Here is a 25,418-nt window from a genome sequence, read left to right as displayed (position 1 = left end):
AAATATTGTTTGAGCTTCAAATGACCCGCAAACAAAAGTGCTCCGATCAAAAAGTGAACCACCAAAATGAGATGAGAAACGGTCAATCTATAATCTGGTTGAAAACGAAGGTGATCTAAGGTCTCAAAAGCAGCACGTGGGCACCACGCACTGGAGATGACATCGCAAGTGGGTGACATGTGCAAAACAGGAAGGCACGTGTGAATAGGTCGTTGACAACATAGCTTTTGGTTTCGACCGATCTAATGTAGGCGAGTCTTGTGGTGTGGGTGGTGGCATGAAGTAGGCGGTCTGACGCACATGAACAGTAACATCGTGAATATTGAACACACTATGGCAGCGAATAGGCCACACACAAAAAATCTCAAGTTGTTGCAATGAATGTATCAAAAAGGGCCACAATGAAGGCGACTGATTTATGCGAAATCGAGACTCTCAAAGACCACGAGTTCTGATGCCATGTCAAGAATTAGGGTAAAAATATATTTTATTGAATATATATATATATGTATGTATGTACACACACTAGATTACTATTATAACTAAATCCCTACTAGTAATCTTATACAACTGAATCCCTATACTTGAGGGATATTTTTAATAATAAAGCATAAACATATTGACAAATGCTTTAAGTATGACTTCCCAAACCTTAATCCCTTTTGTTACCATCCTTGTGTCAAGCATCAACTTACGTAGAGTCTACAAATAACAATATAACATATTAAGTGTCCATCATAATATGAAATAGATAATACAAAATATCAGTATTTAAACTAAACACAAAAGGATAAGTGCCACAAAACTAGAGTCTGATATTCTAACAGGCATCCTGACTAACATCTTCAGAAGGACTCCCTCACCAAGGGGGATGAGGCAATGGAGTCTGTATCCATCAGGTCACTTTCTTGGATATGTCACACGAAATGCTCAAGCAACTTTATCAACAACATGATCTGCATACCGCATCTATTAGTTGTCCATCTTATTAGTAGATATTTCACCACACCAGCCTACTCACATGAGATTGGAGAATTCCTACCACATGCACAACAGCTTCTCTAATAAGTAAGCATTCATCATTGGACAGATCTAATGTATCCTGAAAACTAAGAGATGTCTTGAAATGGACACTACTCTTAATTATCAGCGTACGACTTAAGCAGACATATCACTTGTACCCCTCGAGGGTGAACAACGACCGACTTGAGGTGTCTTTAGTATATCTCAAGGCCTAAAAAATAAATGTCTGTAAAACATTAGTGACTTGCTTTATTTTTCTCATTAGGTTCAATTGGTCTCATGAGTCAACAATTATAAACAATACAGTATATACTAAAAGTAGCTGTAAAAGGGTCATATAACTTCGAGAGTGCAATGCACACAGACATCACTGGGATGCTTGCATAAGTATGCGAGGCCACCACCATGCATACCTACTACAAGTAGTTAGGAGACAATAAAATTCAACATTCACAATCATTGTACTCTTATCACAAGAAATGATAGTACCTATCATATGCAGTAGAAATACTCTTGCTGCATAGTTTAAAGGCTCATCATCTAACTCCACCTCCTAGACATCTCACAACCAACTAAAGCAAACATGTGTACCTCTTGTGGTGTCGATCTCCATAATTGCATGTATGAGTGTTTGACCCTTTGGAAATTACGTAAATAAGCCCACACAATGTCACTAGATATGACGAGATACAAATGAAGAGTGTTTGGTAGATGTAGTAAACATGACAGTAGGTGAAAACTGTCTATGCCACCTCTAAACAAAATCAGACAGCAGACCCTTGCCTACCATGCTCTGTATGTACCCTTGACCTATGATCATCATTATCATTTTTCGTCAATGGGTCACCACACCACCTTTAGAGAACCAAGGTCCTGCAACCATAGAAGCTTTGTTACTATTAATTTTAAGAATTATTCTAACAAAACGAAAGTAAAGAAAATACAAGTTTTTTTACATCTCTAATAACCCACAACTGAATTGCAGCATAGTCATGAAACGACCTTAGGACAGACATATCGTCAGGACACCAAAAAATGACTCAACATTGATGTACACTGGCTTTGCATGTACTAAACCTCCTCTGCAGGTATAGGGACCTCCTATTCTTGAAGTTACTCAAACACATGAGTACTGGATTCAGCCGCTACATGTTGTATGCATGATGAAGTTGTTGATCATTAGAGATTAAAACCCCTTCACGCCATTGCCATAACTACATAATTGATAAAATTATAAACAAAAGTTAAAATATGTAAACAAAGATTGAGAAATGTATACCAATTAAAATCATATAGTTAAAACACATTTTTTTCCTAAGTTTTAAAAGCGTCTGAAATTTGATTAAATAAGTTTTTAGTTTTTATAAATTTTGAAATTTCGTTTTTAGTCCCTACAAAATTATTCTACAAGTTGTTCTAATCCTTGCTGAAAAGAAACATCCTTCAACTTTTAAATTTTTGAATGATTTTTTGCAAGCATGTTTAGAACATTATTAAAAGTTCATCGCACAAATTTAGAATTTTTTAACTTTGGATGAATTAAATATGAATTTTTTAAATGTCATATGTTCAAGATAAAAGTCCTTAAAATATGGATCTAGAAATCGACTTTTTAGCTCTTTTTCTCTTGAAGAACTTTTTATAGTGTTTAAACATGTATGCAAAACAATCATTCAAAAATATATGTTGATGCTCTACCAGGGGCTAAAACTGCTTGCATAATAATTTTGTAAGAACTAAAATATGTGAACTTTTTTATGAGGACTAAAAACAAAATTTTATAGGGATCCAAAACTTATTTAACTCTTTATTGTATTTTGGAATCATATTTTTGAAATTGTTTACAGAAAGGGTTCCAGAATTATAATTCTAGAACACAATAAACGCGTGTTTTTTATCAATTGCAACACATTTCTGAAACAAAATTTCATAATTTATCATAACCTGAACCCGTGAACCTGAAATAGACAATGACGGAGAAGATGAAGATGCCAGAGACGGAGGCAGGAAAAAGACATCCTTCAATGGCTGGATTCTGTGTTTAAGATGGTTATTGTTGAATTTCCTATGGAGAATCATTGTCCTCTTGTAGTGAAAAAAAATTATTTTACAAAATAAGGGAAGTGGAGTGTATTAACAAAAAGTGTGGTGCAAAAATCAATCCTCTGTAATAACTCACAAAAGCTTAGCTCTGCAACTGGCTGAGACAATGTTCGTCTTTGGCTTTCTTTTAAGTAATAAGCTTTTTTACACAATCCGCTAGCCATTTACCCCTTCTCATACATCTACATTTTATCAATATTTAGTTATCAGTATATACCAAGGTACTACTTTTTTTCCATGTAACCAACAATACTATTTAAAGAGGGGATAATTCAAACTTCTAAATATACATCTTAACAGGATAGAAGCTATCTACTTATCTTACAAGCATAAGAGAGGACCAACCACATTATGATAAAGAAAGACACAAAAGCAAATTGATAAACATACAGGCAGAAACAAGTGCAATTGGGGGTTGCACCTGAATGTTTAAAAATCACATATGAAACTTTGAATATTTTAAAGTTTGACCCGCTATTTGAATCACAGTCTCAATTTTTAAATAAAGCAAATTGTTGAAGAATCAAAGAAAATCAGATTTGACTCTCTTTTATTTTATACTATTCTGTTTATTTTTATTTTATGATTTTGTCATTATTTCTATTTTAATTCTTTTTCTTATATAAAGAGCTTAGAGATGTAGTGATAAAATATAAAAGTATTTTGCGTTTTACTTTCTTCATGGTATCTAGAGCTCTTGGTTAGGGTGTAAAGTTTTCCACAGCTTAGTGGGGTTTGGGACTCCAAACATAAAGGGGCATCAACATTTTACTTTTAATTTTTGTACGATCTATTTTGCGACCCGACCTATTTTTCTGTCTACCTAATGGTGCAAAATACCCCATGAAAGGCTGCCCTTATGTGTAGCAACAGCGGCGACAACAACAATGGTTTTGGTGAAAAACCAGAAGTGATCATCAACGCCGGCAATGGTGGTTCAGGCAGCGGTGCCCCTGGTAGTGATGGCCCGACGAGAAGAGAGATGGAAAGAAACCATGGTGCGAATATTGCAAAAGTCCATAACACACACGTAATACATGTTGGAAGCTCCATGGAAAACCTCCAAATTGGAAGAAAAATGAAGGAAAAGAATGTTGTACCCTCCAAGCTTGGTACCTCTAATCAAGAGAAGCAGTCTCCTTCAAGAGAAGCAGTCTCCTTCAAGCCCACCTCTTTTAACCAACAAACAATTAAACCAATTGTACAAACTCCTTCCGGCTTTATAACTCATAGATGTAATTTTCCAAATACTATTCTACCTAGTGTCAATCGTAATAACCCATTTAATTAAAATATGTTAAATAAAGAGTAGTCAAAGTATTAATACATTAATTTAGAAATAAAAAGTTTTAATTAAAATAGGAATGGACAAAAGGGTAATATGGGGAATGTCCAAGGGACAAAAAGGATAATTTCCTTTTTTTCCCTCATTTTATCCTTTCCGGGAAAAAATACTCAATCATTCTCTCATTTTTCCCTTCTCCTTCATGTAACCAGTCTAAAGGGTAACCATATTGTTACTGTTCACCTTTTCTTCCAAATCCTCCATGTTTCTTTTTCTTCCAAATCTTCCAAGACTAGAAGTTCACTAAAGTCCCCCAAAGCAGCCCAGCAGCCTTGCATGTGGGAATCTGTCTCTTTATCCTTGCAAATCAACTCAAATAAGTAAAGCAGGGAACTCATCTTCAAGACTAGTTGAGAGCTGCTTTGGACCAAAATCTTCTTATTCTTTAGTGCCATTTATGTGAGTTCTTTACATTAAATTATTTTAGCACGAGGGATTGTGGGTTAAGTTAATTGAAAATTCTTCATTTATTGGTGAAATCGTTTTTGGGTGAAAAAGGGTTAGAAACATTCAGAGAAAGTGAGGAAGTGGAACTTTTAAGCATGTACGTGTTTGTGAAGTCTGCACCCAAAGCTGTGTTCAAGCATCATTCATGTTGCTATTTTAATTGTGTCATGATTATGTTGATAAGTTAGTTAGAAATTTGGGAAAAATACGATTAAGGATTGTTTGTAGCTTATAATGGGAACTGATATGTATACCCCAGTGCCTTTTCTCTTTCTGCCTCTGATTCCTAACTCATGATTCTAGGTCTTCTACCTCTAATGATTAACTTATGTTTCTGGGCATGTTGCCTCAGATGCCATTTCTCAACTCTGAGTATTTCTGCCTCTGATTTCTCTTTTTGTTTTTGTCTCTGTTAGTTGTTCTATGATGCCAGATATTTTGCCTCTGGTAAATTACTTCTATTTTGCCTCTGGTGAAATGCTTCTATTTTGCCTCTGATCCAAGTTCTTCTGATCATGCTGCCTCTGATCTAAGTTCCTTTGACTCTTCATCTGGACAAGTATTCTCTAACTCTTCCTCTGGACGCATATCCTCTGATTTTTCCTCTGGACACGTATCCTCTGATTATTCCTTTGGACGTGTATCCTACGATTCTTCCTCTATACGCGTATCCCCTAACTCTTCCTCTAGATACGTATCCTCTAACTCTTCCTCTGAACGCATATCATTTGATTCTTCCTATGGACGCGTATCCTTTAATTATACCTCTAGACGTGTATCCTCTGATTCTTTCTTTGGACGCTTATCCTCTGATTCTTCCTCTGGACGCGTATCCTCTTATTCTTCCTTTGGATGCGTATCCTTTGATTCTTCCTCTAGACGCGTATCCTCTAACTCTGTATTTGGTCACGTATCCTCTGACCCTATCTTTGGTCACATATCCTCTGACTCTGATTATGCTGCCTCTGATCTATATGTTTCCGGTCATGCTGCCTTTGATCTATTACTTCAAAATGCACCGCCTCTGGCCAGTAGTTCTGCCTCTGGCTACGTTTGCCTCTAGTTCCTGTCAATAGAATTGACAGTTTCGTAATCATTAATTGTGCATATTTGATGATATTTGTAATTATGTAATTATTATTACAATTAATTAGTTAGCCGTTATAGTAAGACCCAAATCATTATGTAACAACATTATTTAAAGGAGAATTGTCCAATGGAAAGGGCACAATTTACAAATCAGAAATTCTGAGTTTGACATGGTATCAAACTAGGTTGCGATCCAAATCAGATTTCTCTGTTTTTTGGGATCAAATCTCGAGTTCCTCGATTTTTTTTCTTCTTGAAATCATAGTTCCTTGCCGACGTCAATCATAGTTTTCCTTGTTGTTTCTGCTCTATTTTTTCTTGAAATCTTAGTTCTTCGCCACCGACGATCATAATTTCGTTGTTGTTTCTACATTCCCAGTTTTCACGTCTCCTAAGTTCTCTTCAATTGTTTCCCTCGGCATCATGTTCACCGGCAAGCATGATACCCTTTTTGTGCGTCTTAATGGAAAAAACTACTTTACATGGACGTTTCAACAAATGATCATTTTCGCATTTTCTGCTTTGGGTCTTTCAGGTAACATTACTTCCCTTGATTCTACTTGGTATTTTGACTCAGGGGCATCTAATCATATGACCAACAATGTTGTTGCCCTTACCAATGTTACAAGTTACTCTAGTAATCTCCAAATAAAAACTGATGATGGAAACAGTTTGCCTATTACAGAAATTGGTGATATTTCTTCATCTCTCACCAATGTTTAAGTTTTCCCTGGTCTTACTAGTAATCTCATTTCAGTTGGGCAATTAGTTGACAATGATTGTAGAGTTGAATTCTCAAAATCTGGTTGTCTTGTGCAGAATCAACAATCAGGGAAGATGATTGCGGCGGGGCCTAAAGTTGAACGTCTTTTTCCTCTTTATTCACTGAAGTCCCTATGTTCTTTTATGCTTTTATTTCTTGTAATTTTGCAATTGTTGATTTTCAAACATGGCATAAGCGTCTTGGTTACCCAAACTCAAATGTCCTTTATGACTTGATGAAATCTGCAGTTCTTGGCAATAAAAATTCCCCATCTCTTAGGGCTATTCAATTTGATTGCATTTCTTGTAAACTTGGTAAAAGTAAAATTCTACCATTTCCAATTCATCAAACAAATGTAAATCAACCTTTTGACATGATCCATAGTGATTTATGGGGAATAGCACCTATTATATCTCATGCTCGTTATAAGTACTTTATCACTTTTATTGATGACTATAGTCGTTTTACATGGGTTTATTTTTTGCGCTCTAAGGCTGAAGCATTTTCTGCATTTAAATTTTTTTATGCCTATGTTCAGACTCAATTTTCATCTACCATTAAAATTTTGCATTCTAACAATAGGGGAGAATACACATCTTCTTTATTTCAGGAGTTCTTGCAGAAAAATGACATTATATCACAAAGGTCATGCCCTTTTACACCCCAACAAAACGGGGTAGCAGAAAGAAAAAATCGCCATCTCCTTGATGTTGTCCGTACTCTCTTGTTGGATTCCTTTGTACCCTCTCAATTTTGGTGTGAAGCTCTCTCCACCGCTGTCCATCTTATTAATCGACTGCCCTCTCAAGCCTTAAACAATGATTCCCCATTTTTAAGGCTATATGGACAACAACCATCTTATAGCAATCTTCGTACCTTTAGTTGTGTCTGTTATGTTCATCTTCATCCCCAAGAACGCACCAAGCTTACAGCTCAATCTGTTAAATGTGTTTTCCTTGGTTACTCAAGCCACCAAAAAGGTTTTATATGCTATGATCCTAATCTCAATAGGATACGGGTTTCTAGAAATGTTATTTTTCAAGAGAATGCATTTTTTTTTTCTGCTAACCAAGATACTTATTCTCTTACATCGCCATCTATTTTGCCTCTATTTTCTAACAATTCTGCAGGAGAATCAGCACCTAAGCCCCTTTTGGTGTACCAAAGACGTCCGAAACCTCCACGGCCTCCTCCCGATCATTCTCTGGTTGTTGGCAGTTTCGTAATCATTAATTGTGCAGATTTGATGATATTTGTAATTATGTAATTATTATTACAATTAATTAGTTAGCCGTTATAGTAAGACCCAAATCATTATGTAACAACATTATTTAAAGGAGAATTCTCCAATAGAAAGGGCACAGTTTACAAATCAGAAATTTTGAGTTTGACAGTTCCAGCTCTGATAAAATTTAATTCCCACTTGATTAAGTTATCATAAGTGTTATAGAGTAATGATGCATTGCAAACTTAATATTATCAAGGCATTGCATACATAACATCTCAAGTGCATTACATTCTCATTAATCAGATCATGCATTGCTTTATTCACGGTGGGACATTCAGGATATTGGTTGGGGTTTGGTCAGACCACCTTTATCAATCAGGACTCAATTTTCTTGGTTACTCACATCAAAATATTGGGGACTTTTCCTTATTTCAAGGAAAAGATTTGAGGTCATACATAGTTTTCAAAATCATAATGAAAGAATGATTTCAGTTAAGCTTTTTTGAAAAATTGAAGTTAAGAGCTTCATTATGAGATGCATCATAATTTCATGTTTTTATGTATATTTATGAAAGAAATATTTTTAAACTACCTCTCCCTTTATTTTCAGAACTTACTGAGATTTTATCCCACCCCTTTATTTTTATATTAGCAGCTGGAGGAAACCAAGATACATGTTGAGCACCAGAGGATTGGTCCAGACTTAGTAGTTTTGAAATTCTGATGTATTGAATTATATGATATAATAACAATTTGTTAAAGACTTAAATTAGTTCAAGTTGTAATATTAATTTATGAATCTACTAAAACAAATTGAAAAACTATATTTTGAATATAGTTTTCAATTGTGTCTTATGATTCTAATTATTATTTCATTTTATTTGTCTTTGTTTTATTAAAGTGTATGAATTCAATTGTTAAGTTATAAATAATTAGTATTAGATCTTACAAATCTCAGTCATACTTGAATTATTGATTTTGGTGCTACTGATCATATGACTAGAAAGTCAAGTCTATTTTCTTCTTATAGTCTTTGTGCAGATAACCACAAAAATTAATATTTTGACTCACATATTGATATAAGAAACAGTCGTGATTAGTTATGCACATACAAAGAATACCATTCATTAATTTATTCATTAATTATTGATATTACTCACTTTATACTATTATTTAAATTGTTTAGGAGTTACGAGCCTAATCCAATTCTTTCCTTCTAGGCGACTACCCTGGGATATGAAAAATATCACAACACTCTCTCTGCTCTCATCTCATCAGTTCAAATTGTTTAGCCACTGCCTGTCGTATAGGACTGTCGAACATGAGTCAGGCCGCCAACCACGACTTAAAAGTCTACAAGTCCACAAGTCGTCATGCACCACCCTCAAAGGGCCTATATTAATTATTAATTAATTTTAATTTTTTTTTCAAATAGATTGCACAGCTGATCAAGGGTCCTAGATCCATCACCGGATAAACATGTAGAGAAACTTATTATAATTGTTTGCTTATATTTTTCACAATATTATAGTCATAATAACACGTAACATGAGCTGATCCTTATTGCCTAAAATAATTCACTTGTCAAACCAAGTTGAGTTTCCACTAGTTACACTCTCATAAACTTCCTGGGGTTAATTAGTCAAATAATCCACTAATAAAAAATGTTAAGACTCAACTCTCTCATATATAATTCCTTTATAAAAAATTCAAAATAGTCATTTATGTACACAAAGACTAACACCAACATTTAAATAGAAAAAATGACATCAAATTTTTCTAAACAATATTTTCTTCTCTGATCAAAAAAAAAAAAAAGAAGGATTCCAAAGCTCACCAGAGGCACTGCCCAGTGTTGCCTTTCCCCGTATTGAAGTGCACAACTTCGGGTGAAATTTACAAATCAGAATAGGTAGTTCCTTTCGAAAAACTTAACATAAGGTAACTTGTACGATAAAACAATTGCAACGGTATAAAAGGTAAATTGATATTTTCCCTTCATTAAAATCTCTCTGATTCCCTTGTGAACCAAACAAAGAATGGATTAATCCCTCTTTCTTTCCTCTCATTAATATTTATTTTTTCCACCACTTTTTCGTACCTCTCCCCTCTCATTCCCTCCATTAAAATCCCTCCCTTCAACAATAACTATGGATTATTTACAATCAACAAACACATTTTGACTAAGACTAGAAATGTTCTCACCTTGTACGGAGGTTTCGACTACTTCGCTTCTTAGGACCACGACAAGTGATCCAAACCAGAATGACAACAAGACTGAACCAGAAAGGGCGTGAGATCAGAGCAGCCCGAACAAGGGAAGGAAGCTTGGTGAAGAGTCTACGAAATCTCTAATGAACACATAACAGAAAGAAAGGGCAATTCAGGAACAAAAAAATGGGCTAGAAAAGTATATATTATGTATATTAAATTCAAATAGGCAAAACATAAATCCTGTTTATAGCAGTTGAGCAACTCAATTTGTCCAACAGGCAACAGCTTCAATTGTGAAATCCTGCTTTTATAATAATATTAAGAAAAAATTTATTTAAAGAAAAATGAATTAACATATTCTATTATCACTCACATTTTTATCTCCATCAGAATCAACAACTTTCTTATCTGCATTACTAGAAGCATTAGCATCCTTGTTACTGGCATTCCCGTTCTTATTATCACTCACATTTTCATCTTCACCAGAAATAGTAGCAATTTTATCTGTTGACATATCACCGCCAGAGACAGCATAATTCTTATTTGCTGCAATGGCATCATCATTAGAAAAGATAGAATTCTTATCCACTGCATGCGAGTGCTTATTTTCCTTTATATTTTCATCTTCACCAGGACCAGTAACATTGTTATCCACTGGCTCATTAATATAATCAGTAACATTAACATTCTTATCGTCATCACCAAAAGCAATAACATCCTCCCCGTCTACAACATGACAGTGTTCCATTTCTTTGTCAACTGGTTCATCATATAAGAGAGATACTGTCGTCTTCTCAACAATGAAACCCTCCCCAAAAACAACCATAACCTCCACTCTGTTACCAGTTTCTAGATTTGATGTTATGCTCTTCCAATCCTCATCCTCAAAGGATGTTAGTGTATCTCTTTTATAGGCCAGAATGGTTGCCTTTGTGTAATTTATGATCAACACACCTTTGCAACCATCTGATGCTATGTTGTCCGGGGAAGAGTAATAGACGACGAACAACATCATACTCTTCAGGTTACTCCCCTTTATTGCTGGGACATCAAATATTATAGAACAACCTTTGCAACTGAAGGTTAACCAATCGGATTTATTGTCGTCAAAGAGAAAAAATGAATCCCAAGTCCCATCTGCAGCCTTTACAATTAACAAGTGTTTCAATGGCTCAAATTATGTTTATGTAGTTCATTTTAGCATCCTTACTAAGATGTATAAAATGGTTTATTCTCATTTCATATACATGATCATCTAATCTAACTAGAAAAAAAAGTAAAATGGTATTTTTCTCTTAAAAATGTACATTGCTTGTAATTTAATTCTTGATTAAATTATGTGTGAATTAATCATGGAGTTATTCACACCCATTTCAAAAACTACTAATGTGAAATGAGTTTGAAAACTTTAAGAATTAAATTGGTGTCTCATTCAAAATAAGGATGACATAATTGGGCAAAAAAATATGCAAACCTGTAAAATATTGTCTTCAGTGATATTGGGGATTCGGCATTTTGTTGCCATCTGAATTAAGAGAGATTTCAAGTAATTATTTGACTGTGAAGTGCGAACTTGACCGAGGCAATCATCAATTAAAGGAGAAGCATACATATCAGGGTTCTCCAATGTAGCTGTACTTGCATTTGCTTCCAATTTCTTACAATTTGTGGCTTTAAATACATCCAAAATTCTTGCTGCATCTTGAGTAAGTCGTAAATCTGATCCACACTCCAAACAAAGACTTCGAAGCTTTAGAAGTTCCTTGAAAGTACCAAGAGATGATATGGACGCAGATGTTTGAACTAGAGATATCACATTATTTGATGGTGACATCCAAGACCGAATGAGAGAAGGAAATACATCACGTGAAAATCCTTCAAAGCCACATAAAGAAATATATCCAATGCTTTTCAATCTTACTATTGAAAAGGGCACTTGTGTTATAGCAGTCCTATCAGCAATCAAGGTTGTCAAAGATTCCATTTGTTCCAAGTCCTCCTCCAGTTTGTCGATCATGGAACATCCCGAAAGAATCAAAGTTTCCAGAGATTTTAATTTATAGATGTTTTTCGGAAGTTTTCGAAGACCTGTGCAGTCTTTCAAATTTATCAGAAGAAGTTTATGGAGAGATCCAATGCTATGGGAGACCACAGACAAACTTGGACAGTGTTTGAGTACTAGCTTTTCAAGATTAGGCAAGTATGAAAAGTCTGGGGTTTCAGTCAAATCCCGAGAATGACTAACATTAAGAATTTTTAGATTCTCTAACATCTGCAAGAAAAAAAAACACACACACACACGCACAAGAGAATAATAAGAGAAGCTTAGAAAAAATATATTGGAATTTGGAAGAATGACTGTTTTCCACTAAACCTTGACACAGAGATGTATCAGTAATTAAGGCTGGTTAATGATTACATGAGCATTGATTTTGCTTTGAATATTAAATTTAGAAGCTAATTTTTAATTTGTAAAAGTGATAACTTGAATTGTTTTAGTTTAAGAAAATGTTCTTAGAATATCTTATAATATCTTAAGTAATTTTCTATGATCAATTTATAATCTTAGAGTATCTCTTAGGATTAGATTATATATTACTTCTTATTATGATTTGTTCTTGATTTAAGACTTAAGTCTATGTATCCCTATAAATAGGAACTCATATTGAGTCTTTTATATAAGTCAATATGAAGTTATTATCAATATTCAAGGTGCTTATTATTTTCTCTCTTGCTTTTATCTAAAACCCCAAAAAATTCAACGGTTTATATATATAAATTACTTCCTCAATTTGTCTATTTTTTAACCATTGGTAATGAGGTGTAATAGACATGACACATTTTACACGTGTGAAACAAATATGTTACACGATTTGTGGATGTAGAGGCCAATTAATGTTACACAAGTGCAGTTATCATGTCATGCCTACTATTTATTACACCATGATATCATTGGAACATAGTTTTACAAAACACAAAAATCACAGACACAAAGTAGCGCAGCAAGAGAGATTTGGGAGGAAGAGTTTTCACTATTTCTCAACTCAAAATGATATTCTAATACGTGATGCTTCAGATTCTCAATATTATATAGCCTGAAAGAAATTGCTGACATATAGCAATCAAATCTGATATGATTGTGTTTATTAGTTGATTTTCTATTTAAGTTTATTTGTATTTTGGGAAAGAATAAAATCACTCTGATTTGATTTATTTCTTAATTTATTTTTCTTTTATTCTCTGCATTCATTAGAAAGCTGACAACATTATATATGTGTATATATATATATATATATATGTTTGTACTGTTTAAGTTTCAATATAATAAGAAATTTTCATTCCCTCTTGTTTTAACCTAGCTGCACCTTAAAACACATGGTATCAGAGCTTCGGCTCTGATCTGATCCTGTGGCAGCTCACCATGTCCTCACAAGAAACTGAAAAAAAATTATTCCTCCACTACTACAATACCAGAAGAAAAAAATTTGGTGACCCTAAAATAGTGTCAACCCCTACCACAAATGATCCACTATCCATAAACTCTAGTTTACAACTTCTAATCCAAAAGCTGAATGATAGAAACTATGTTGAATGGGCCCAGACCGTGAAGTTATCTCTTTATGGCAACGGGAAGTCAGAGAACTCCATAATCATTGGGTGGTTGATTCACTCAATGGGAAGCCCTACCTATTCATTTCCACTGCAAAAGAGGTGTGGGAAGCTGTACGCGATTGCTATTCTGACTTGGAGAACTCCTCACAAATTTATGAACTTAAGACTCATTTGTGGCAGTCCAAACAAGAAGATAAAGATGTCACACCATTCTTTAATCTCATGGTTATCCTTAGGCAAGAGTTTGACCAATGTTATGAGGATGATTGGAAGAATTCCAAAGATGCAAACAGATTTATGAAAAGAGAAGAAAACGATAAAGGTTTATATGTTTCTAGCAGGACTCAATCCAGAACTTGATGAAGTCTGTGGTCGAATTTTGGGCACAAAACCTTTTCCTTCATTGAGGCAAGTATTTTCTGAAGTAAGGAGGGAGGAATCCAAAAGGAAAGTTATGTTGCAAAAATCTGATAGTACAAGGGTGCAAGAAACTGAGAGTTCTGTTATGCCTGCAAAGGGATACGTAGCAAATGGAGAAAGAAAAAGACGACCTTGGTGTGATCATTGTAGACGACCATGGCACACTAAGGAAACTTGTTGGAAACTTAATGGAAAACCACCCAACTGGAACAAGAAGCCAAATGGAAAGGGTAGGGTCTTCCAAGCTGCAAATGGAGAAAATTTGGAGAATAAAGTCAACTCTAAGGCATCTATTTTCTCTAAGGAACAACTAGAGCACTTGTATAAGCTCTTTACCTCTATGTCAGTTACTTCTTCATCCTCTTGCTCAAAAAGGTATCTCTTTCTCTTCTACTCTTTTGAGTTCCAAACCAAATTCTAAAACTCCATGGATCATCATTCTGGAGCCACTGATCATATGATAGATTGCTCAAAATTGTTTTTCACTTATAATACTTGTACAGGTCATAAAAAGGTAAAGATAGCTTATGGTACTTTTTCCACCATAGCTGGAGTTGGTTCTATCCCTATTTCTAAATCTCTAACTCTTCACAATGTCCTTCATGTTCCAAATTTGTCATGTAACTTGCTGTCCATAAGCAACTTAACACAAGATCTTAACTGTTTGGCTATTTTTAACCTAGTTAATTGTCAATTTCAGGAGTTGAAATCGGGGAGGATGATTGGCAGCGCTAAAGAGGTTAATGATCTCTATCTCTTCAATGATGAGGCTAATTTTAAAGAGGAATTTCATAGTAATAGTCTCAACTCAATTTTGGTTCATAATAATGAAGAAATAATGTTATGACATTATAGGCTAGGACATCCAAAGTTTTGTTATTTGAAGCATTTATTTTCCGAGTATTTTAAGAATAAAAATCTAAATCAGTTTTTCTATGAAGTTTACCAATTTGCAAAACATCATCGTTCTTCCTATTCTCCTCAGGTGCATAAACCATCTAATCCATTCACATTAATTCATAGTGATGTTTGGGGACCTTGTAGGGACCCTACTCCTAATGGAAGAAGATGGTTTATTACCTTCATAGATGATCACACTTGATTAATTTGGATTTACTTAATGAAAACAAAATCTAAAGTTGAAAGTATCTTCAAATGTTTTTTTCAAATGGTTGACTCAATTTCAAGTAAAAATCAAAATTCTCCGTAGTGATAATGGAAGGGAATATTTTAATAAACACTTAAATGGATTTTTTCTACAACAAGGTATCATTCATCAAAGTTCATGTGTGGATACTCCACAACAAAATGGAGTGGTTGAACGAAAAAATAAACATCTCCTTGAAGATGCTAGTGCATTGTTGTTTCAAAATAAGGTTCCAAAGTATCTTTGGGGAAAAGCAATTCTCACTGGAACATATTTGATAAATAGGATGCCTACCAAAATTTTAGATTACAAAACTCCGTTTGATGTTTTCACAAGTCTATTTCTAATAATAAACTTTCACATACTCTACCTCTAAAGATATTTGGATGTATTGTTTTTGTTCATATTCATGATCCGAATCAAGGAAAACTTGAGCCTAGAGCAAGAAAATGTGTTTTTTATTTGCTATGCATCCAATCAAAAAGGATACACATGTTTTGAACCTATTTTCAAAAAGATTTTTGTGACCATGGATGTCACTTTCTCTGAAAAAAACTCATTTTTTGGTAATCATTTTCAAGGGGAGATAATAGAAGGATGATGTTCAATATTTAAAAAATTGCAAATCTGGATTTTCTAAACTATTTGGAAAAAACAGATTGTGAAAAGTAACATAGTAGAATCCTATTTGAAAATACTAGAAATTGAGGAAAGTAACAAAAAAAAATATCCTTGGGTGAATCTAGTCAAAGCCATGGACATGATATTTATGAAAATGTCTTGATAGAACCAGAAGTTGAAAATGAGACAGTTGAAATTGGTAACAAAGGTATCCAACCCTTTGACCATGTATACTTAAGAAAAAAAGTGCCTTAGAGAAGAGAACCTCAACACTGCCAAACATCCAAAATCCAATAGGTAAGAGTCTTTCTAATTCTATTATACCCTTTCAAAATTTTGAACATTCTGAACATAATAATCTTGTCTTTGTTGAACCTGTTCCCAATGATTTTGTCATTCTAGAACCTACCTTTTCTTGTCTACCCATTGTTGTTAGAAAAGGGATAAGAGCATGTACAAAACATCTTATCTCTAACTTTATATCTTATGACAAATTGTCTCCCACCTTTAGAGTTTTTACTTATGAACGGACAAAAATAGATATCCCAAGAGATATACAACAAGCTCTAAGGTTTCCTAAGTGGAAAGAAGCTGTCTTGGAAGACATGAGTGTTGTTATAAAAAATCAAACTTGGAAAGAGGTGGATCTACCTAGAGGAAAAAGAACTGTGGGGTGCAAATGGGTGTTCACCATAAAACACAAGGCTGATGGATCAGTAAAGAGGTATAAGGCCAAGTTAGTTGCCAACGGCTTTACACAAACTTATGGTATTGATTACTCAGAAAATTTTGCTCTTGTTGCAAAACATAACACCAATAGAGTTCTTTTATCTTTAGTCGTTAACTTGGATTGACCATTACACCAGCCAGACGTAAAAAATGCATTTTCAAATGGAGATTTAGAGGAGGAAGTCTATATGGATTCACCCCCGGGGTTTGAATTTAAATTCAACCAAAAGGTCTGCAAGCTTCAGAAGTCTCTTTATGGCTTGAAACAGTCACCTCGAGCGTGGTTTGAAAGATTCACCCAATTTGTTAAGAAGCAGGGATATTCTCAACGTCAAAGCGATCACACCATGTTTGTGAAACATTCTTCTAAAGGTAAAATGGCTATATTGATCGTTTATGTAGATGATATTGTTATCATTGGGGATGACTGTAATGAAATAACAAATTTCTTGCTACTGAGTTTGAAATTAAAGATCTTGGGTCTTTAAAATATTTTTTGGAAATGGAAGTTGCGAGATCAAAGAAAGGGATTGTTGTATCACAACAGAAATATATTTTAGATCTTCTAAAAGAAACCGGGATGATGGGTTGTAGGCCAGCTGTTACTCCAATAGATCCTAATCAGAAAACTGGTGGTGATGGTAGTGGTGATCTAGTGGATACATGGTATCAAAGATTAGTAGGAAGACTAATTTATCTATCTCATACTCGTCCAGATATAGTCTTTGTTGTTAGCTTAGTGAGTCAGTTTATGCACTCACCTCACGAAGAACATTTAGAGGTTGTTTACTGTATTCTAAGGTATCTCAAAAGTTCCCCCGGAAGGGGACTGTTTATCCAAAAAACTGATCAACAAGGCATTGAGGTATTCACTGACGCAGATTGGGCAGGGTCCATCCAGATAGAAAGTCAACATCTGGTTACTACACATTTGTTTGGGGGAACTTAGTTACTTGGAGGAGCAAGAGACAAAATGTAGTAGCTAGAAGCAGTGTTGAGGTAGAATATAGGACAATGGCCCAAGGTGTTTGTGAAATCCTATGGCTTCAAAGAATCATAGAAGAGCTTAAACTTCCTATAAATCTTCCAATGAAGTTGTATTGAGACAGCAAGGCAGCAATTAGTATTTCTCAAAATCCTGTTCAACATGACCGAACCAAACATGTTGAAATTGATAGACATTTTATAAAAGAGAAAGTAGATGCAGGTCTGATTTGTATGCCTTTTGTCCCTACTTCACAACAAGTTGTTGATATCCTTACCAAAGGTCTGTTCAGGCCTAGTTTTGAATTTCTTGTAAACAAGTTGGGCATGCTAGACATATATGCACCAACTTGAGGGGGTGTTGACATATAGCAATCAGATCTGTTATGATTGTGTTTATTAGTTGATTTTCTATTTAAGTTTATTTGTATTTTGGAAAAGAATCCAATCACTTTGATTTGATTTATTTCTTAATTTATTTATCCTTTATTCTCTGCATTCAACAACATTGTATATATATATATATATATATATATATATATATGCGTGGGTGTGTGTTTTTGTACTGTTTCAGTTTAAATATAATAAGAAATTTTCCTTTCCTCTTGTTTTAACCTAGCTGCACCCTAAAACACAGAAATCAATATGACAAGCTTGAAATTTGATTGCATGGTTGTATTTACGTTGTTTAGTTTAGATTATTTAAACGCATAAGACTAATTTGAAAAAGAAAAAAGTTTATCACTAAATAACTTTTCAAATTACTTTCTTTGCAAAACTACTCTTCAATAATTTACTACCTTGTAGTCATTGTATAACCAAAAAATTAATTGAAGGGCAATCTTGGAACATCAATAAACAAAATAGACAAATTTAATACACTACTTAATTTTCTTCATATCTGTGAAATTGTCAAAGTAATGGACATAGTACAACTTTTCGTCATCCTAATTCACCAATTTGCCAAATTCTAGAAGCCTTGCCTAACTTCTTCCTAAAAGCGCACTATACAAAAACTGTAGAGCTAGATGAGACGATAGATTTAAATTTATTGCTTGTCTTCTATGGTCTGGGGAAAATTTAATGCTTCTGACAAATATGACTGGAGAAAAAAAATCATGCGCAAAATATTAAAATGAATTTGTACCTGTACCTGGCTCTTCTTCCATATTTGTTTGAGATTACTATATTTTAATTCAAAGGCAACTAAACTTCTTTGCTGAAATTCTGCAGGAGCATAAGTTGATGGAAATCCATTCCAATACAGCCATCTAAGATCTCGTGAAAGATATTTAAAATCTCCATTAAGCTGCACCCCAGCAAGTTGAAGCAATCTAAGTTTATTCATCTTTTTAAATGCTTTAGTATTCAGACAAACAGTAATTTTTTTTGGAAACTCCAAAGCTAGTCCCTTGACACCTTCTGTTCCCTGAAATTAAAAAATCAGAGAAACATAAAACGATTAGCTTAAATATATGGTACCTAAACATTTTCTAATAACATATATAAGCCATACAAGAAGTTCTCTAATTAATAATTACCTTATGCGTTGATAATATATCAAACACATCCTCACGGCGCCACAACCTACTGCGCTTCTCAGGATCAAATGGTGACTCCTCATAAATTATTTGTCTTCCCATGTCTCTCAACAAATCATGCATTCTAAGTTTGTTCTTCTTGTCAATAGTTACAAGGCTTCGCTCTACAAGGACTTTCATTCCAACATCAGCGAAAAATCCACACCCATTTAATATTCGTATTACATCATTTTGGTCCATCCCAATAAAGAAACAAGCTATATCAAGGAATATTTGTTTCTCTGTAACATCTCTTAAACCATCAAAGCTTACTTTTAGCTTCTTCTGTACTTGATCATGGGGAATACATTTGAGTTTCTCCAAAACTTTCTGCCACTCTATTATTTCACAGTCGGACAAATAGGACCCGAGGACTTGAAGTGCTAGTGGCAATCTCCCAGAATAAGCAATCACATTTGTTGAATGTGTAGCAAAACCTTCTTTTGGACTTGGTTGCTTGAATGCATGCCAACTGAAAAGCTCAAGAGATTCACTTTCGTCCATTTCTTCTATTGTATACACTTGATCAACTCTACACGATCTAAGAAGATGGATATCTCTGGTTGTGATGATTATTCTACTCCCAGGACCAAACCATTCGCGGGTTCCACACAAAGCCTTTAGCTGGTCCAATTCATTAACATCATCAAGCACAAGTAGTACCCTGTTCTTGGCAAGTCTTTCCTTTAAAATATTTTTCCCTGATTCTATGTCACGTATCTTGATTGTTGTTGTTTTGTAAACATCACAAAGTACTTGTTGCTGTAGAGAAATTTGATTAGTATCTGTCTCCCAAAATTCCCTTATATTCAGAAGGAAACTCCTTCCCTCAAATTTTCTCCCAATTTGGTTATAAATTGCTTTGGCAATGGTTGTTTTACCAATGCCCCCCATTCCCCATATTCCTAGAAGTAGAACATCTTCTGATTTTTGGATGTTTAGTAGCTTAGTTGCAACTTCCACACGAGATTCTACGCCAACTGGATGTTCAGCAATGAATAACTCTGTCCTATCTAGTAAACGAGTGACATGTTGAACAATATTCTTGATATCTGCACTTTCATTCCTATAAAATACTACCCATATATTAGGTGCACAATCAATTGCATGTATAAGCATTCTCCAATATATGCATCTAACTAAAGAAAATGGAGAATTATATGCCAGTATACGTGCATATTTTTAGAGAAAAAAATGCATTGTAATGGGAATGAAAGAGAAGCACGAACTTTAGTGAATTGTTGTCATTTATTAGAAGCTGTTACTGGTAAGTCTACAAATTCACGTGCATATTTTGATATAATTAGTTGTGAAATGATAGAAGAATAATATTATGCCTCAAATACTCTTCTCCGGCATGATTATGTTGCAGTATAAACCCCCCATATCTTTTAATTGTGAGAGATTAAGTTAAACTTCCACCTCTGGAATATATTAAGCATTTTTTTTCACATTTACCATACTTATTAGAATCATTTTATTTCTATTAAAAGTTATTCAAAATAGCTTTTGATTGCAATCAAATTTTAGATTATGTAACTATTTTCAAAATATTAAATAAGTTTCTTGATAAATTTTAAAAATGATAAGTTTTAAAAAAGCTATTTCTAAAATGGACAGATATTATTACACCAAGGCTTAAGATTTAAGAATTTTAAAGCATCACAAACAATATTCTAAGGGGAAAAAAGATAACCTAGAATTTATGAGTGCAAACCCTGCTATGCCACCAATATTAAATAGTTCTCTTCTCCAATTACTCTTTGTGGATTCATCTACTGAGATTGTTGTTATAAGATCTTCAAAAGCTTTTCCAAACTGGCCTTCCTGATGACGTACTTCTGAGGGATCTACCTCATAGAACACGGGCACAACCACAAGACCCTTGGTTCTGCCGATTTCCATTATCTTCTCCAACTCTAGCATACACCACCTTGAATTAGCATAATTTGTAGACAAAACAATGATGGAAATTCTAGACCGTCCAATTGCTTGCAATAATGAGATTGAGATATGGTCTCCTCGTTGAATCTCCTCATTGTCTCTAAAAGCATAAATCCCCGCATTTTGAAAAGAGGAATAGAGATGTGAAATGAACTTTGCACGACTGTCTTCCCCTCTGAAACTAAAGAACACATCGTACATCTTTGGCTGAAATAATCAAAGGAAAGTAAAATAATGGAAATCAAAGCTTAGATATACAATAGCTAAAATTATTGATGCCACTAATACATCATTAACTATGAGGTTACCGACAACTTATTTTGTTACTAATTTATTTTGCCAAAATTCTCACGAATTGATTTTTGAGGTTCTTGTGATGATTATGAAACCAAATGTTAACAAACTGATTTCGTTAATATTCACTTTGTTTCCACCGTCACATATTTTGGAACCAAAAAGCGCTACATTGATGAAACCAAATGTTAACAAGCTGAGCTAACCTCAATATTATACATACATATATATATATTACCATTCACCTGATTAGTCATATTATTTGATTCCCTCTTAATGATATCTCTTGCCATTGCTTGTAGCAGAACATGCATTTTAAGCTTGTTATTATCATCAATGGTTACAAGGCTCTTGTCTTCAAGGAGACTTATTTGAAGAGCTGCGCATTGTGTTGACTTGTTTAATGTTTGGAGTACATCATTTTGGTCCATCCCATTAAAGAAACATGCTATATCAAGGAATATTTGTTTCTCTTCATCAGTCAAATCACTAAAACTCTTTTCTAGAGCTTCTAGTAGTTGTGGAAATGGAATGGATGATCTTTCCATACTCCTCAACAGACCCTTCCACTGAAGTGCTTCCTTTCCATGCAATACTGATCGAAGATTTTGAAGAGCAAGAGGCAATCCCCCAGAACAGGCAACTACCTCTCTAGAAAGTTCAACAAAATCTTCTGGAGTACTTCTAGCCAGGCTGAATGCGCCCCGATTCAAAACTTCAAGCGATTCACTTTCGTCTAGTTCTTTCACTCTATATATATGGTCAACTCCATGCTTCTTGAGTAGATGTCTGTCTCTTGTTGTAATGATTATTTTGCTACCTGCACCAAACCATTCACGACATCCGCATAAAGCATTTAGTTGCTCCAATTTATTTACATCGTCAAGTACAAGAAGTACCCTTTTATGTCGAAGTCTTTCTTTTAAAATCACTTTTCCTGATTCAATTGTATGTATCTTTATTTCAGTTGCTTTGTCGATATCAAAAAGAAGTTTCATTTGTAAAGAAACTTGACCATTATTCTTTTGGCAAATGTTCCGGACTTTTTTGAGCAAGCACTTGTCTTCAAAATAGGGACCAATTTGATCATAAATGGCTTCGGCTATGGCTGTTTTACCAACCCCTGCCATCCCCCATATCCCTAGTAGGAGAGGACAATTTGATTGTTTCAATAGCTGAAACACATCTTGTGCACTAGATTTTATACTCACTGTATAGAAAGCACTGAACAAGTTAATCTTCTTGTTTAGCACACAAGTAACACGATCAACTACATTCTTAATATGTTGAATCTCTTCGCTGTATAAATTAATATATGAAAAAGAGATGAAATGCATGAGTAACTATACATATAACAATTTTCCATCACGTGCATGGCTCAAAAGAAAGGAGGAATTAATAAGGTGAGAGCTGTAAATTGAAATCTCAACTATTTGAACCACTATACAAAATAGAGTAATAGACACATTAAATAGACATGACAAATTGACAGAATTAAAAAGTTTCATAAAAATAGAGTAATCTAATTTCAAATCAAGCAAGTTTTAACTCTAAATTTATTGTGTTGCCACGTTGAAAAAGATATAATGCCCCATAAGAGTTTATAAAGAGTGACACATCTCACTTTGTAAGTGTTTCGTTGGGTTCATGGTGGAAACTCTCGTTCGACCATATTTTTATGATGTTTTCTTTCTATAATGAGAAGCAATTTTAGTGTTGGAATCAATTCAAAGCAGAGGCAACTATTTGTAGCTTTCATGTTGAAGTTGAATCAATTCTAACTTTTTGCAACTTTTTTTATACATGTTAAAACTCTTTTTGGCAAATTACACACTCAAAAACAATATTGATCTAATACTGTAATACATCCAAACAATATCAATTCCTAAAAATCACTATTACATGAATGCAATCCAAATGTAAACTACTTTACATACAACTTACTTTTAACCAAAATCAATTTTCCCCACCACACAATCAAACATACACTAAGTCAACTTTGTATAAAAACTAATTAAAAATACCTGTAAATATCCATAACTAAGAAATATCTTGGTCCGGAATATTTGTAAGCTTTACTAATAGCTGCCACCCAACCCATGAACTTGTCTTCCTCATTACAGATTCTATCAAGAAAATCATGAAAAGCCTCTCCAAACATACCTCTCTGCAAACTTCCGTTCGAGGGATACACACCATCATAGAATACAGGCAGAACAGTGAAATCTGAGGTTCGGCTACATTCAGTTATTTTCTCCAATTCTTGAAGACACCGTTTTGAATTAGCATAATTCTTTGAAAATATGATTACAGCAACTTTGCAATCTCTTATCACATTCAGTATTGAGGTTGGTATTTCTCCACTTTCAGACCTCTCATGGTCCCAGAAAACAACAGCTTCAGCTTCTGAAGTAAGAGCCGTATATAGATTCGAAACAAAAGAACCCGCATCTTCGTCACATAAACTCAAATACACATCGTAGTTTGTATTGTTTGGATTAGTAGTGAAGGAAGACATTGATGGATTTGATGAAAAATTGGCCAAACTGAGTTATGATGAATCTGAAGTTAATTCAAGTGATGCATGCTTTAATACCAAAAGTCAAGTGACATGAAATGAAAGAAGAATTCAAGTGAAATGAAATGTTTGAATACCAAAAGTCAAGCTTTATGCGATTATAAATTACTAATTCTGAAGCAAAAGGTATCTGTCTCAATTAAACTATAGAATTATTATAACATACGCACAGACAAGTTGCAAATAGGTCAACTGAAAAAAAGAAAAAAAAACCGTTGATTGATTCAACAGTAAAAAAAGAAGAAAACTTGTGCTTTTGGCGTTGTTCCTAACTTAAAATATTCATAATTACTCCCATGATTTCTTCAATCCATAATTTTCTCAAAAACCTTCATTAAGTTCAATTAATTTATTTTATCAAATTATTAGGAGTGTCAGCATCCTATCCGGTGTCCACGTTAGTATATGTGCTTTATAGTTTATTTTAATCACAAAATGCTTATTTTAAGTTAAGAACTACATCAAAAGCACTTAAAGAAATGCACTTAGTTGAAATGGAGGGTTTATGGTTATTTTGAATTGACATAAAAGCCCTTTCTCTGCTAGCGAGTGACTATGTTCCTTTACATGTATACTCTGAATGAGGATGATGAGTAACAAGAAAGTGATGTGAATGAATAGGAAGATTATTATTATTATGACTATGTCCAAAGCTTGAACCCTAGAAATCACACATTGATTTGAGCGAAAAAGAATAAAATTTCACATAATAAATAAATAGGTATTACTATTAGTACCTCGATTGTGCGAAGATAATTGGATACATAAGGGGGAATAACGTGTTTTGTGAGGTTTGGCATTGTTAGCTGTGTGAAGTGCACTATCCAATTTAGAATGAAACAAGAAATGGTTGTTAGTCGCTGGCAAGTAATTTTATTTATTTTTATTTATTAAATACTACCATAAACTCACAACGCCAAATCTTGAATTCGAACTTAAGAAAAAAACTGTTAAATTAATGATATCTCCATTTGTCCGTTGAGTTAAGATTTAATGATGTCAGTGTAAATTTATGTAAAAATGCAAATGTTTTTCATTTTATTTTGCTTAACACCGTTTAATTTTGTTGATAGTTGAGTAATTAATGACTTTACACTTAAATATACAATTAGTATTTGGAAAATGCAAGAAATTTAGTTTTAGTATTTAGAAGATATAAAAAAAATATTAATTTTGAATAATTGATTAATGACAAACATTTATCATGTAAATGAATTATATGTTCCAACAACTTATACAAACTTCCGTAAAAAAAATATAGTTAAAGTAGAGTAATTGTTTTTGTTTTATATTGATG

General features: G+C 33.9%; 1 protein-coding gene across 23 annotated transcripts; it reads right to left on the bottom strand.

Annotated features, from left to right (window-relative positions):
• Positions 1 to 638: 638 nt before the first annotated feature.
• LOC101511908 (disease resistance protein RPP2A) lies at positions 639 to 24,986 on the bottom strand. Of its 23 annotated transcripts, none has more exons than XM_027336086.2 (15): positions 24,859 to 24,986; positions 23,568 to 24,089; positions 21,789 to 22,842; positions 21,002 to 21,456; positions 19,267 to 20,371; positions 18,873 to 19,154; positions 11,687 to 12,484; positions 10,586 to 11,356; positions 10,204 to 10,349; positions 9,836 to 9,881; positions 3,203 to 3,308; positions 2,968 to 3,108; positions 1,980 to 2,237; positions 1,513 to 1,896; positions 639 to 1,234 (listed from the first exon to the last, which is right to left on the bottom strand). In XM_027336086.2, exons 1-11 carry the CDS (start codon positions 24,885 to 24,887, stop codon positions 3,291 to 3,293), a joined length of 5,226 nt encoding a protein of 1,741 aa, XP_027191887.1. In that variant the 5' UTR covers positions 24,888 to 24,986; the 3' UTR covers positions 639 to 1,234; positions 1,513 to 1,896; positions 1,980 to 2,237; positions 2,968 to 3,108; positions 3,203 to 3,290. The 23 variants fall into 23 exon arrangements, with proteins under 23 accessions (XP_027191887.1, XP_027191888.1, XP_073226406.1 ...); XM_027336087.2 differs by having other exon boundaries at positions 2,968 to 3,088; XM_073370305.1 differs by having other exon boundaries at positions 2,982 to 3,088.
• Between the last annotated feature and the right edge of the window lie 432 nt (positions 24,987 to 25,418).

The sequence above is a fragment of the Cicer arietinum genome, chromosome 6 (genome assembly GCF_000331145.2).
Source record: "Cicer arietinum cultivar CDC Frontier isolate Library 1 chromosome 6, Cicar.CDCFrontier_v2.0, whole genome shotgun sequence".
In the NCBI taxonomy this organism is placed as follows: Eukaryota; Viridiplantae; Streptophyta; class Magnoliopsida; order Fabales; family Fabaceae; genus Cicer; species Cicer arietinum.
Note: the sequence above shows the minus strand (reverse complement) of the source record. Positions and strands in the feature narration are given on the sequence as shown.